General features: G+C 58.2%; 1 protein-coding gene across 3 annotated transcripts in view; it reads right to left on the bottom strand.

Annotated features, from left to right (window-relative positions):
• The window catches only part of AFAP1 (actin filament associated protein 1), an 85,421-nt gene that overhangs the window by 40,689 nt on the left and 31,336 nt on the right, over window positions 1-13,396 (bottom strand). For all 3 annotated transcript variants that reach the window (XM_080685707.1, XM_080685705.1, XM_080685706.1), the window contains 5 exons: window positions 10,621-10,749; window positions 7,832-7,929; window positions 6,358-6,466; window positions 5,515-5,726; window positions 1,694-1,873 (listed from right to left, as the gene is read on the bottom strand). In XM_080685707.1, the coding sequence (XP_080541833.1) occupies window positions 1,694-1,873; window positions 5,515-5,726; window positions 6,358-6,466; window positions 7,832-7,929; window positions 10,621-10,747 (726 nt within the window). In that variant the 5' untranslated portion in view covers window positions 10,748-10,749. The remainder of the gene's footprint in view (window positions 1-1,693; window positions 1,874-5,514; window positions 5,727-6,357; window positions 6,467-7,831; window positions 7,930-10,620; window positions 10,750-13,396) is intronic.

Here is a 13,396-nt window from a genome sequence, read left to right on the forward strand (position 1 = left end):
AAACGGAGAGAAACAACTGCAGGATCTGGAAGTGTGCCGAGTCCTGCCCTGGCTACGCAGTCCTCATGCTCTCACACTGACAACGGGTGTGCGCCTCACTCAAAAGACACCGAATGGTCACGTTCAAGCCCATTTCAAAACCTGGAAAGCCTCGGTCGTAAGTGGATGGCAATGCGGGTAACTCAGCTTACATGGGTAAGGAAGGGCCACCGCCTACGTTTAAGAGCTAACACTACATAAAGCTATTAGAAGGAGACACAGGTAGAAGTCTTCAGGACTTCGGATCAAACAACAGTTTCTTAGCTTTGACATAAAAAGCAATGCGAAGGGATGGAATGCTGATACACATGACAACATGGATGACCCCTGAAAACAACGCTAAGTGAAAAAAGCCCGTCACGAGGGACACGAGTGCGCGTACACAGAACGGGAGAACAGGCAAGTGGGTGAGGACAGAGGAGTGGTGGCCGGGGGCGGGGTGGGCGGGGCGGGCGTGGCGGGCAGAGACTGCTGCGGAGCGGAGTGCATAGGGATTTTCTCCTCGGGTGATGAAATGTTCTGAAACTAGATTAATGGCGCTGGTTGCACAACTGTGAATATACTAAAAACAATGAGTCATACTTTAACAGGGCAAACTGGATGGTGCCCCTCGATGAGGCTGATGTAAAAATTACTGAAATCATGTTTTTCCCAAATACAATGACCAGCATGATCCCCAGGTTGGCGTAAAGCAGACAGGCTGCCGTAAACAGAACACGCACAGCGCCGACGGGAGCAGGCCCCCCGCCCTCCACCAAACCCAGCCAGAACCCAGGCCCGCTCCGTGCTTGCTGTGGAGGTAAAAGGCTAAGCAAACATTCCTGAAAGAAACTACTAGAAATCCTAGAAGTAAAAACTACCATAACCGAAATTCAGCACACAGTGCACGGAGACAAACAGCAGATCAGACACAGCTAAACAGAGGAACAGTGAGCTGGAAAGTAACAAGAAGCTGTTGACCAGACTAAAAACTTTTTACAAAGGGGGACAGTAAATTCAAGAAGAGAAGACGCAGAATATAGTGAGAAGGCCTCACAGATATTTAAATGCTGTCAGGAGGAGGGGAGGAAATGGGGCAAAGTTCTGTTTGAAGAGAAATGGCTGAAACTTTTCCTGAAACTTAGAACGATGACAATCCACAGATTTCAGAAGCCTAAGGCATCCCAAGCAGAATAAACATAAAAGAACCTGCATCCCGGACACAATGAAGTGAAACTAGAAAATCCAAGGGAGATGTTGGAAGCAGCCTGCCAATGGGGCCAGCATGTCCTTGAAGAGAAGCATGACAGTGAAAGTCATCAGAACACCCCACGACTGAGACCAAACTGTTCAGGTTAACCCAGTGGTCGGCAAACTCATTAGTCAACAGAGCCAAATATCCACAGGACAGCGATTGAAATTGCTTTGGAGAGCCACATTTTTTAAACTTAAACTTCTTCTAACGCCACTTCTTCAAAATAGACTCGCCCAGGCCGTGGTATTTTGTGGAAGAGCCACACTCAAGGGGCCAAAGAGCCACATGTGGCTCGCGAGCCACAGTTTGCCGACCACTGGGCATTAACCCATGCTTGCGCCTGCCTGAAAAAACACAAATTAAAATAAAGCCAGATCTCAGAGCAGCTGACCCGGCTCAGAAGCCACGCCCACAACTTGCCTTCAGCCACTGCTCGGCCTGCTCCTGGCTCTGCACCGCGAGGACCAGGGGGTCCGTGCCCTGCTGAGTGATCTTCAGCTCGTGCTTCTTCTTCTTGCCGTCCTTGGGGGTGTACGCGATGCTGCAGCCCGGGAGGGGCAGCTCCATCTGCGGCTGCTGGTCCTTGGAGCTCTTATAGCACTGAGGGACAGGAGAAAGCCACGTCAGGTCACGGGGGGGTCAGGCAGGAGCATTGACCAAACAGAATGAAAACGGGGGCGTGGGCGCGGCACCTGGAGGTCTCACCCACAGCGGGGCTGCTCAGCGACTGGAAAATGGACCTGCAGGCTCCCCCTGCCACCCCGCTCCACACCCACGCTCGTCTCCGTGCACGTGAAAATGCATCCACCCATGAACTCAGCCAAGTCTGCCGGCCATCCCTGACATGGCCCGCGGGGAGCCGAAGGGCCCTGTGCTGGCGGCTGGGGATCTAACGGCGCTTTCGCAGGAGGCTCCGTGAATACGAGTTAGCAGGTTTGTCAACATGCACGGCCCCGCACACTTTATTCCACAGCCTGCCCTGGCATCCACCTGCCTCCTCTCCACCCTCTCCCTGAAAGACAGATGGATGACTTCAGTAAGAGTACACGTATCAACACAGAACATACAACAGCGTCTGCACAGGGTGGCCTTCGGGTTGACGGAGGACCCGACGGCTGGGTCCTCGCTGTTACTACTGGCGCTGGGCTCTGGCGTTCGCTACGTTTCCTGAGCCGTTTCCTTGTGTGTAAAGGCGTGACCGGTACGTCCTTGAGTTGTACGAAGTTATTAGAACGACAACATCTACTCCCAAGTAGAAAGTGTCGTCCCCACCGGAGGCCCCGCCTGCCCCTCCACCTCACAGATGCCTGTTTTGCAGAGTGAGTTAACCTGGTTCAGGAACTTCATTAAGTGACCCGTAACTCTGGTTACGTAACCTGCCAGCGTCAGGTGACTGAACACGTGGCCAACCCAGGACTCCAGCCCCAGCCCAGGCGAGTCCTACACTTGCCTCTAAGCCAGTGGTCGGCAAACTCATGAGTCAACAGAGCCAAACATCAACAGGACAACGATTGAAATTTCTTTGGAGAGCCGAAAACCGACTTCTGCACATGGGCCACAAAGTTTCAATCGCACTGTACGTGCGCGCCCGTACGTGGTATTTTGTGGAAGAGCCACACTCAAGGGGCCAAAGAGCCGCATGTGGCTCGGGAGCCGCGGTTTGCCGACCACTGCTCTAAGCCATCTACTGAGGAGGAATGGGTACACAGATGCCTATTTTCAGAGGTAATTATCTACAGTTCCAAAACCATGCTTCTTGAATGACACACGGATGGAATATATCCACTCTTTAAAATATCTCACATGATGGCCGCCCTGTCTAAGAAGGAAGAACCGTCCTAGCTGGTGTGGCTCAGTGGATAGAGCGTTGGCCTGCGAACTGAAGGGTCCCCGGTTCAGTTCCAGTCAAGGGCACATGCCCGGGTTGTAGGCTCGGTCCCCAGTAGGGGGCGTGCAGGAGGCAGCTGATCCATGATTCCCTCTCATCATTGATGTTTATCTCTCTCTCCCTCTCCCTTCCTCTCTGAAAGCAATAAAAAAAATATTTTAAAAAAGCTTAAAAAATAAATAAATAAATAAAAGGGAAGAACAAAACACACACGTAAGCCAATGCACCTCGGACTGCTGTGCCGGTTACATGCCCGGGTTTCTCGCCTTCTGCGCAGGAGGAAGGGAAACTGAGGCCAGAAAGGAACCGCTACAGCTCGCGTTTTCTCTCCAGCCAAATGCCTCGCCCTGGCGCGTCCGCAGGGAGCTGACAGCTGCCCTCGGAGATCGCTGCGGCCCCGGAAGCTGCTGTGAGGCAGAGAGCGCAGGGCACCTATGCGGGGGCCCAAGAGCAGGCCGAGGGGAGGAGGCAGAGGCAGGTCCGGCGGGGAAGAAGCTGCAACACGGTGCACTGGAAGGCAGCGGTGGGGGCGGTGGGGCCAGGGGCTCGGAGCTGGAAGGTGCCGTCAGGGCCCCCCTACCTCCACCCCCCAAGGCTGGGCCTTCACAGCGCCCCTCGCAGTGGAGGCAGAGCCGCTGGGAAGGGAGCATGACCTGGGACGAGCTGTCTGCCGGCCCGCTGCAGTGCGGGAGCAGGTCCTTGCGGCCTGGGGGCTCGGGGCAGAGGGGAGCAGGCTCCGTCCGGAAGGGTAGGAAGACACGAGTAGTGGCGTGCCTCCGAGGAACACTTAAGGCAAGAGGCCAGCTTCCTGTTCCGGCCTGCAGTTCCTGTGCTGCTCAGACCTGGAAAGCACTTGCCTTGTTGTCACTGCTAATCTTTTCTCAGCGTCAACAGGGGTCATCGGGGCCGTCGGATCACAGGCCGTTCTTGAGCCCAAACCCAAACCCTTTGTAATGAAAAGCGCTAACTTTGTCTCTGCACTTGATTGAAGACAGGCTTGCACGCCGTTTTCCATTAATTTCTTCTGAGATGTTTACAGCTACTCTAAGCGGGAGGTGTTACCCCCGCTGTGCAGGTGGGACTGAGGCAGGAGAGGGAGAACGAAGGAAAAGGAGGGAGGCGCGCAGGCAGCCTGCGGCAGGTGCGGGGAGGGCGGCCCTCCGAGGCTGCCCCGCGCAGCGGGCTCCCGCGTGGGTTCCAGTCGCCGGTGTATTTGAAGGCGTTGATGTAATATACCCGCAGCTTGCGCCATCATGTCAGATTGTTAATAAGCATCATATTAATCCCCCTCATCTTTTTTTCATTATTTACTTAAAATCCCCCGTCATTTTTGGCATGTTCTAAATTTGGGAGTTTTCAGGCCACACACGTGGAAAAAACATGGACTCGCGCTGTTCTTTAGAAATAATTAAATAAAAGTACTAATTAAAAAATATTCCATGTTCTAAGAATCTAGTGAAATAAGATCCCCATAACCCACGGGTGAATCTATAAAGAGAGCTAGCTGCCCTGCTGAAGAGTGACATACAGAAACATCATTTCTCACGTTCTCTTTTAATGACAGAGTTTTGAGTGATTTTTTTCTCTCAAGGTTCATTTGAAGGAAAAACAAAAAGCAAAAACACGCTCTAAAAATCGTATTCTAGGAACGCCCAGGCCCCTAAAGCTGGGAGGAAGGCGGGAAGCGGGGCGGGGGGGGCGCGGGCCGCCATGAGCCGGGCTTGCCTCCCGAGCAGGTCCTGCCAGAGCATCCCCCAGCAGTCTGTGCATCCAGCCCCTGCCTCTCCGTCACTTACCCTCGCTTCCTCCTCGGCCTCTCACTAAAGGAAGGATGGAGGAGGTGGGGGGGGGGGGAGAGAGAGAGAGAGAGAGAGAGAGAGAGAGAAAATGAGAGAGAGAGAGAGAGAGAGAGAGAGAGAGAGAGAGAGAGAGAGAAAGCTGGCCCTGAGCTTTCCAAAAGAATTTCCTGTGCTGGCCACGCTCCCTGGACCGGCGCGGCTGCCCAGCCCCCTCTGACCCGGCTTTGAGGGATCCACTGACTCACTGCAAATGGGAAGGTCCATCCCACAGCTGTGGCCAGTCCAGCTCTGTGCCTTCCCCTCACCAACCGCAGACACTGCCGGGAGGGGGGGCTTGCCCTCTGCCTGCTCAGGGAGCGGGCGGAACCTCTGCATGGAAGACACGGCCTGTCGGCCAGGACACAGGCCAGGACGGGGCGCTGCGCGCTCTCCACCAGCGCCGAGGCCTGTGCGCCCTCTCCCCTCCGCTGAGGCTAGCGCTGCTGGCAGCTATGTCACCCCGGGGACGCCGAGGAGCCCTCCGCGCCTGCACACCGGCCGGCGCAAGGCTTTACCAGCAGTTTGGTGTCTTTGATGACGCAGAGCAACTTGGTCCACTGCCCGAAGCGCTTCTTGCGCAGCAGGAAGGCGCAGATCTTGGCGTCCTTCACCAGGTCCATGGAGGCCTCCTCCGAGGGCCACTGGTGGCGCGTCTTCTTCCCCTTGCCGTCCTCCTCCTCCTCGTCATACGATTCGTAAGAGCTACTCATTGCATCCGAGTCGTAATCTGTCAGCAATGGGGGGGTGGAGACCTCGTTACAGACGCCCTCCCGGGCTCTGGGGTGCACCCTTCTATCCGCAGGTGAGGACGGGCGTCGGCCTCGTGTGCTGGGAAATGTTAATGACCATGAGGACCACGGCTCCTAGACCCGGCAGGGGGACCCGAGCTGTAACTGAGGGCGGGCAGTGTGAAGGGCCGCTGGTGACCCCACGCCGTCCTGGATCGGAGAGAGCTGGGGTAACACGGAGGGTGCTCTGAGGGTCCCTAGGCGGCAGCTGAGGGGAGTCTCGCCGAGACGGCTACTGGGCAGAAACGTCCCAGGAAACCGGTCTGCCCAGCAGGAGCCTCGGGGGAGATCCCTGCACCCAGTGCCCCCCCCCCGCCCCCGCACACCTCGCACGGCACAGGACAGGCCCCAGAAAGCCCTTCCCTCTGCCCATGGGGAGCTGTCTCCTGGACACCTGTTTCCACAGCTTGAGCTCTCCCTCCGCGGAGTCACAGCCCGCGTTCCCGGGGGCGTGGGGGGGACACCTGCCCTTCGCGCCCTCTCTGACTCCCCCCACGCCCACGGTGCCTGGGCCCTGCCTCGTGCCCACAAAAGCCTGGCTCCCCCACCGTCCGTGGCCCCGACACTCACTTGACGTGATGTATTCCGGAGCTTTCCCAGGACTCAGCGGCACGGCCTCCTCGTAGTAACCCTCCGGGAGCGAGGACGTGGGCAGCGGGGGCGGCCCGCTGTCGGGGGGCTGCGAATGGAAGGGACAGGAGCATCACTGGGAGTGCCGGGCCCGCAGGCACTGATGGGGTGCTTCCCTTTCCCTGGAAAGTCTCTGGGGAAGAGCGTCGCCCTATGAAGAGGCGCTGGCGTCCGTGCCCGACGGGTCTCCATGGCGTTCCTGCTCGCTGTCCGCCCAGCCAGCCTGGCCACACGCCCCGCACCCGGCACAGCCGCCGGCAGGGACCAGGCGTGCAGCCCGTGTCCCGGGAGCGCCTTGCAAACCCAGCTCTGGCTCCGATCACCTTTCCAAGCGGAACTGGGGACGCGCCCCCCCGAACTGGCACAGGTGCCTCGCCTCTTTGTCCCCCCAGGTGTCCCCACACCGCTGCCCCGAGTCTCCAGCGCTGGCTTCTCCGAGGCCCACCCCGAGCTGGGAGCTCCGGGACGATTCGGGTCTGCCTGGTGCTCATCAGTCAGCACCAGGGAAGTAGGGCCTGAAGGAGTGAGGAGGGGGGCCCAGCATCGCGCCAGGCTCCTAACACTGCAGGACCCTGTCCGAAAGGAAAGGGGAGCCCGGCCAGTGTTGCTCAGTGGTCGGTGTCAATCTATGAACCAGGAGGTCACGGTTCAATTCCAGGTCATGCCCAGGCTGTGGGCTCGATCCCCAGTGGGGGGCGTGCAGGAGGCAGCCGATCTACGATTCGACCTCATCGATGCTTCTGTTTCTCTCTCTAAAATCAATTACCAACAATAACAACAAAAAATAATGGAGAAACAAATAAACAACGAGGCCATCACTGCGCACCACTTGGCTCAGCCAGCTGCGCGCCCGGCGGCAGTGGCCCCGCTTCCTGCAGCTCTCCTCCAGGCGGAGCGAGCACTAGAAAGCCACAGGCCGCGGACACTGGAGAGAGCCCTGCCCTGTGACCGACTGCGCTCAGACTTGGAACGAACGTCCAGTTCCCCTGGTAAGCACGTGAGGAAGCAGCAAAGCGCAGGAAAGGGGGGCACACACGAAAACCCCGTGAGCAGGCCAGCCTGCAGCGGTGGCCAAGATCCCAGAGAAGGTCTGAGTGCGTGCGGTCAGTGAAATATACATTCCAGGAACGTGTACACATTCTTCTTCTGAAGGACTTTTTATCCCAGAAGAAGCATTTCGACGTTTCAGACGCCGGCATTCCAGCGCCGCTAACCCAGAGAGTGAGCGGGTCAAGCCCAGCCTCCCCCCGGTGCTTGGCCGCTGAGTCCTCTGATTTCCTCGGCGCTGCAGCCGCAGTGATTGTCCAAGCAGCGCCCGCCTCCAGGGAGGCTCCCTGCAGCCTCCTACCTGCTGCTCAGCAGCTCCCACAGCCCCGAGGCGGCCCCTCCCTCCAGAATCAGGTGGGCAACTCACCAGCCAGGGCTGCGGGATCTCCGGCAGAGGCATCTGGGGCGGGGCCGGCAGGCTGCTGGGGGTCTCCTGCTTCGGAGCGTGGTCTCTCGCTTCAGAACCTGTGGGTATCAGCAAACAGGCCGGTGAGGAGGAGGACGGCGCTCACCGCCTCGGCCCCGCTGGACCCTTCACCTACGGCCTCTGACCCTCACGCCCCCTGCAGGGCACGTGCATTCTTCTCCATCTCACCGATGAGAGCCTGTGGCTGGCAAAAGGCTAAAGCAGTGGTCGGCAAACTGCAGCTCGCAAGCCACATGCGGCTCTTTGGCCCCTTGAGTGTGGCTCTTCAACAAAACACCACGTGCGGGCGCGCTCGTACAGTGTGATTGAAACTTCGTGGCCCATGCGCAGAAGCTGGTTTTCGGCTCTCAAGAGAAATTTCAATCGTTGTCCTGTTGATATTTGGCTCTGCTGACTAATGAGTTTGCCGACCACTGCGCTAAAGAACCCGCTGCCGCACCAACAGGAGGAAGTGGCGGAGCCAGCAACGCCTGCGCTTTCCCGCGGGGCCACGCGGCCTCTCGAGGACCCGTTCACTGAGCTCCAGCTCGGCTGCCCCGTGCCCGTGCCCGTGCCCTAAGGGGCAGCGGCTCTGGGAGCAGAAGGCTGTGCTGAATTCCCCCTGAGCTCAGAGGCTGTAACAGACGCACCTTCTTGCTGACATGAGGGCACAGCTCGCCCTCCCGGGCACGGGCACTCAGCTCCGAGCTGGGAGGGCAAGAGGCAGGCAGCTGAGGAAACAGGCGGCAGGACAGGGCGGCCGGAGGAGGGAGCAGCAGCGTGCACTGGGCCGGCACTCTGCAGCCAGAGCTCCCGGGAAGACCTGGCCACGGTCCTTCCCTGAGCAGCCAGCGCAGAGCCACAGGCGGGGCAGAGAGAAAAGTCATCCCTGCCCGCAGACGGGCAGCACAGACCAGGTGCCGGCGGAGAACGGGACAGCAGAGGGGAAAAGAAAGACAAGGACAGAAGTAAAACGGCAGTGGGTGAGTCTCAAGCAAATGAAAGAGGCGAGGAGAGAATTAGTGAAGGGGAAATATCAGAAGGAACGTGGGGAGGAAGCATAAAGAAACAAAGGCTGGACTCTGGCAGAGGAAGGGAGGAGGGGGTGGGGAGAGACAGGGCTGAGGGCAGAGGCCCTGAGGGCGGAGAGAAGCCTGGCCGAGAGGGGGGAGCGGAGAGAATGATCTCTGACTGCTTACTGTCAGGCCGTTTGCAAATGCGCCTCATTATCTCCTTCAGTCCCGAACCCCTCTAGGGAGGCACTCCTCTCTGCCCGCTCCGCAGATGAGACAACTGAAGCAGAGAGTGACTCTGCAAGGTCACCGGGAACCAAAACCCGTCCCTCTGCACTGCGCGTGACCCTGAAGAAAGTGGGTGCAGGATCAAAGGAGACAGCACCCTTATCCGAAAAGGCACCAACACACTCCCTTTCCAGCCACACCGTGTGGGCCCCGCGGAGACACACACGGAGGAGTCAGGCAGGGAGGCAGCGAGACCCTTTCCAGTGAGCACCACACACCTGCCCAAGGTCCCCTCCTGTGCTCCCTCTTGGCGGCAGGGCCCCACCCACCAGGCCTCCTGTGGCCCCCCTCAATCTGCTACAGTCCTTCCCCCGAGGTCCAGAATGCAAACCTAACTGTGTCCTCCATGGCTTCACACCCTAAGACCAACGAGCGGTACCCTCAGAACAGGCAGAGTGTGTGCGCGAGATCGCAGCAAAGCCGCGGAGAAGGAGCCTCACGCCTCCCTCAGCTCCCTCCCCGTCTCCCAGAGCCCCCTGGGCCCCAGCGCGGCCCCCGCCCTCCCACGCTCTCACCGAACAGACCTGGATCCGCCGAGGGCTCTCCTACCCTGGTGTACCGCATGCTGACCAGGCTACCCCACCGCCCCTGTCCCACCCTCTGGGCACCAGCTGGCCGGAGGCTGCTCTCCCTGAAGGGCCTGCTGGCAGCCACGCCCTGGCTGGCCTCTGGGCACGTGGATCTCAGAGCTGCCATCGTCCCTAATGGCTAGGGGTGGCTCGCTGTGCCTAGACTGCGTGTGCAGACACGTGGCGTACACTAGACACCGGCTGTGGAGGTGAATCTTGTGTGCACTGACTGGGCTGAGGGATGCGGAGAGCTGGGGAGCCCTGTTTCTGGATGTGTCTGGGAGGGTGCTTCTGGGAGACTGGCAGTGGAATCGGTGAGCTGAGTGAGCGGTGCCTCTCCCACGTGGGCGGCAGCACCCAGCAGGGCGGGCCCGCAGCGCACAGAAGGTGGAGGAGCAGCAGCAGGCTCTCGGTTGGATGGGACACCCTCTCCGCCTCGACACCGGGTCTCGCGCTCTTGGACTCAGATCAGGACTCACACCCCCGCCCCCATTCCAGGCCTCCCGACCGCTAAACCCACCACCGCCGTCCTGGTCTCTCCCTGCAGCGAGATGGAGGACCTTCTCAGCCTCCAGAGCCGCAAAAGCCAGCCCCTAAATTAATCTCTCTCTCCTCTCTCTCTCCCATTGGCTCTGTCTCTCTGTCACCCTCACACACCTTCCTCTGGGATTCGGGGACTGGGGCACACAGGAGGCTGCGCTCCAACACACCCACTGTGCCTTTAGCTCCTTAAAGGCTAGCACCTGGCATACAGTAAGACCTTCAAGGACAACTTCATGGTTAAACAAACTCTACGTTACTAAACCAAGGACTGCGCTTTAGGAAAGGGGGGGTCAGAGGTGTGCGAGGCTAGGGGCTGGGGGGGTGGGGGGGCACGCACCTTTGGAGGCCTGTATCCTGAGCAGGATGTCTGTGATCACGGCCTTCTTCTCCCTGACAGTGGACGTTAGGTATTCGTGGTCCAGGAGTTCAAGAAAGAGACGAAGTTCAACTATTAACTCCTCCATTGCTGAAACGAGGACGGGATCATTAGACTTACTGATCTGCAAATGTCAAACACCAATGTCAGACCTGACCCAAAGCCTTGCGCTTCCTTGCTGGTGAATACGGCATTCCCCCGGGAGCAGGTCTGCTGGAACCAGGCCAGCCGTGGGCAAACTACGGCCCGCGGGCCGGATCCGGCCCGTTCGGCTGTTCTATCCGGCCCGCGGAGCCGAAAGAGCGGAGGGTTCTCTTGCTCTCCCCTCCGCTCCTTTACTTTGAATTTATATTAGTTCACACAAACACTCCATCCGTGCTTTTGTTCCGGCCCTCCGGTCCAGTTTAAGAACTCATTGTGGCCCTCGAGTCAAAAAGTTTGCCCACCCCTGAACCAGGCCCTCCCACGGCATCAGCACCCGCCCCCGCACACGCGTGCGACTCCTGCCCTGGCTCTGAGGCAGCATGCTCGGCGGGGCGGCGCCCAAGCCACGTCGCCAGCAGATGCAGTCAAGCCTGACATCACCACTTGGTGTCATGTGCACCATATTAAATTCCAGTGCAAGAAGGAGATGGGAGTTTCAAATGCCAAACAGTTTTCCAATAACCACTAGGACTGGTCTCGGAAACTCCACACCCAACTCTGCTTTGCAGGGCTGGCTCACCCCACGAAGGCGAAGGCTGTGCACGGGTTTATACGGTTGCCACGGGGATGTGGGAGGCCCAGGAGGGCTGCCAGGGCACGGTCAGGCCTGCTCCCCATCGTGTCTTCCTTCTAGGGCGGGGGCAGCCCCTCCCGCTCACGGCCACAAGACAGACTACGTGGCGATGTCAGCACGTTTTAAGTCATTAGCAAGTTTTCAATCATCAGAAAGATTTAAATCATCAGCAAGTTTTTGTTTGTTTTTGTTAATCCTCACCCGAGGATACTTTTCCATTGATTTTTTTAAGAGAGTGGAAGGGAGAGGGAGAGACAAAGAGAGAAACATTGATGTGAGAGAGATACATCGATTGCTTGCCTCCCACACGTGCCCTAGCCAGGCCCGGGAATCAAGCCTGCAACTGAGGTACGTGCCCTTGACCAGAATCGAACCCGGGACCCTTTAGCCCTCAGGCTGACGCTCTATTCACTGAGCCAAACTGGCTAGGGTATCGGCAAGTTTTAAGCCATGCCACTGACTCTGCTGGACTCCTTTAGGATCAAGCCCTGCCTCTGCACTCACGGTGCCAACACGAGGGTGGTTAACCTGCTGGCCTCTTAGTCAAAGCAGTGACCCCAAATGTGCCGGGGGTCACTGCACCTCACCACATACCTGCAGTCCCCAAAACAAAACACACGCTTCCGCTTGGAAGTGTCTGCTGACTCTGATGAAGCAGGGAAAAGCACCACTTTTATTCCACCTCCAAACCCTGAGGACACACTTCTTTAATGCCCTAGACGGGGAGGGGCGGGGGCGGGGGCGTGCGTGTGAGCCACTTCTCAGCCTGAGGCAGCCTGGCTGCCTCGCGGGAAAGCGCGGTTTTCTGATTCGTGTCCTGCAGCATGCCAGCACTGGGAAGGCGGGCACTGCTCCGTGAGCCACGGCGCACACGGCCACGCGCGGCGGGCCCCCTTAACGTGCATTAGGCAAAGCACTCTAACACAGCAGAGCGCAGTGCTTTTTAACATATATTCTTATTCATTTCACAGAGAGAGAGAGGCAGAAACATTAGCGACGGCAGAGAAGCATGGACCGGCTGCCTCCTACACGCCCCACACTGGGGATCGAGCCTGCAACCCGGGCCTGTGCCCTGACCGGGAATTGAACCTGACCTCCTGGTTCATAGGTCGACACGCACCCACTGAGCCACCCGATGGGCTGAAGTGCTCTTTTTGCTACAGCTCTGGCGTCCACACTGCATCTCACCTTTGAGAAACCAGCACTTGTCAAGTTTTGGTGTAGAATCCAAGAAAAGTACCCACGATGTTCTGAAAGGGCCTCAAATACTCTCCTTTCCAACCACACGTCTGTGCAGGGCCAGCTGCTCTCGTGTGCTTCCACCAAAACAAGGTCTCGGAGCGCTCGGCACGCAGACGCAGGGGCGAGAGCCCGCTGGCCTCTGGGAAGCCGGCCTGCGTCCCGGGACCTCCCGCGGAAGCAGCAGCAGCGCGCTCTCAGCTACCCCGTTTGCTGAGTACGGCCACCGCTCAGGAATACGTATCATTTCTTCAGTGAATCACTGTCTAACTAATCTGCCAGCTCTGCGCTCCAGAACGGTGAGTGCCTGTCGGTGTCCCCACATAAATAACGGCTCTCTGGGGTCTTCAATCCGTATTATAAGACCAAAAAGCCCTAAGCAGAAAGTCGGGGAGCTGCTGGTTTAGGGGATTCTTCCCCAACCTGCTCTTCCTCCGTCCACAGCCCCCTCCGCAGCTGAAGACCCTGACGGAGGCTGGTTCCTAGGTCAACACGCACCCACTGAGCCACCCGGCCGGGCCGACAGGCACACAGCATCCGCGCGCAGGGCCACAGAGCCCGGGCAGCGACAGGCCTCCCCGTTAGAGCAGGACAACTATCGGAACCGGGAAAAAGAACTGAAACTGAATACTGACCTTAGAGCACACACCAGAGAAACTATAAAGGTACTTGAGCATCAAAATGTTGAAAAACGCAAGCATTCCAGTCCTCGAGGAGAGT

The sequence above is a fragment of the Plecotus auritus genome (assembly GCF_963455305.1).
Source record: "Plecotus auritus genome assembly, chromosome: 1".
Classification (NCBI taxonomy): Eukaryota; Metazoa; Chordata; class Mammalia; order Chiroptera; family Vespertilionidae; genus Plecotus; species Plecotus auritus.